At 47.4% G+C, this 1,271-nt stretch overlaps 1 protein-coding gene across 1 annotated transcript in view; it reads left to right on the top strand.

Moving 5' to 3' along the window:
* The window catches only part of RACGAP1 (Rac GTPase activating protein 1), a 24,656-nt gene that overhangs the window by 14,149 nt on the left and 9,236 nt on the right, over positions 1–1,271 (top strand). The window contains exon 6 of the mRNA XM_019511255.1: positions 1,013–1,090. Within this exon, the coding sequence (XP_019366800.1) occupies positions 1,013–1,090 (78 nt within the window). The remainder of the gene's footprint in view (positions 1–1,012; positions 1,091–1,271) is intronic.

Below are 1,271 nucleotides of genomic sequence, written 5' to 3' on the forward strand. Positions count from 1 at the left end.
CCAGGTCCACTCTGGCTGTGCTGCCCATGGGGGAGGGGGCTGCAGACCTGGGTACCTGGCCCCATAGCCCTGGCAGCTGGGGGCCCCCTCTGGCAGCTTTGGGGCCATGGGGGGCTGTGGGTAGTGAGGGGCACTGGCAGGGCCCAGGGAGTTGTGGGTGGGGCGGGAGGGGAATGGCATGGGCAGGGCACCCACATATCAAGGCTGCTCAGTGCCACAAAGCAGGGGGCTGGGGGCAATGACAGCTGCAACTAGACGCACGTCCTAGTGAGCGAAGGGGGCAGGGGGAGCTCTGATTTGTCCATGATAACTTCAGGATCAAATGCCAAAATGTATAGGTACATTTATAGGAGTTTTTGTTTTTTTTATAGTGATTGAGGCATTGGTAGGCTTCCAAATTGCTTTTAAAATTGTAAAAAATCAATACACTGTTGTCTTCAACTGATACTGTGTGTGTGTGTGTGTGTGCGCGCACGCGCACATACAGTAGCATTTTTTTAATTGCGGAAAAATGCAGATTTGTGGGGGTGGGGTCTGAAACTGATTTGCCCTACGAGTTCTAGGTGGGAGTTACTTGAATGAAACTTCTTACTGGATCTTTGTCTGTTGGGTAATCTGTGTTTAGGGGAAAATCAAAGTTGTTAGTCATAAAAATGAGCTCATACCACCACTGCTGTCAGTGTTTCTGGTGGATGGTGAGGGAAGAAGAGCCATACTCTCAGTTGTCTTAGGAGAAGATTTGCTGTTTGTGCCCAGATTTTCAATAGCAGTACTCCATTCGGAAAGGTGAATTACCTGCATCCACAGAACTGAGTTGGCCAGCACAAAGCCTTGAATACTGCATCATTCCTACTAGTCATTTAGTTGCTTTAAGGCACAAGTTGACTTACCCTGGGTAGAACAAAATCTGCAAACGCTGAAGTCAAAGCTAATCCAGCCCTTCAGGGTATATATGTGACAGTGGGCTGAGTTTCTGGCAACTATCCCATTTAACAAGCATGCTTTCTTTTAGCGTTCATCCAGGCAGTTCACAGAAGGTCCACCAGGTCCTTTAAAGAAAGCCCGGTCAATTGGTTCCACAGCAGATCAGGTGTGTAGTCCAGGTGGCTTTGTATACATTTGAAACATTTGATTGAGAGCATCTGTATTTTTACATTCCTGGCTTGTAGTGAGGCCATTCTTTGAAACCAGAGCATTAAAATGCTTACACAGGAGGCTGTCTAATGAAGTTGCATCTTGTATCTATATTATGTAGCGGGGGTGGGTAATTA

Source organism: Gavialis gangeticus, unplaced genomic scaffold, assembly GCF_001723915.1.
Source record: "Gavialis gangeticus isolate Ggan-Ray unplaced genomic scaffold, GavGan_comp1, whole genome shotgun sequence".
NCBI classification, from domain to species: Eukaryota; Metazoa; Chordata; order Crocodylia; family Gavialidae; genus Gavialis; species Gavialis gangeticus.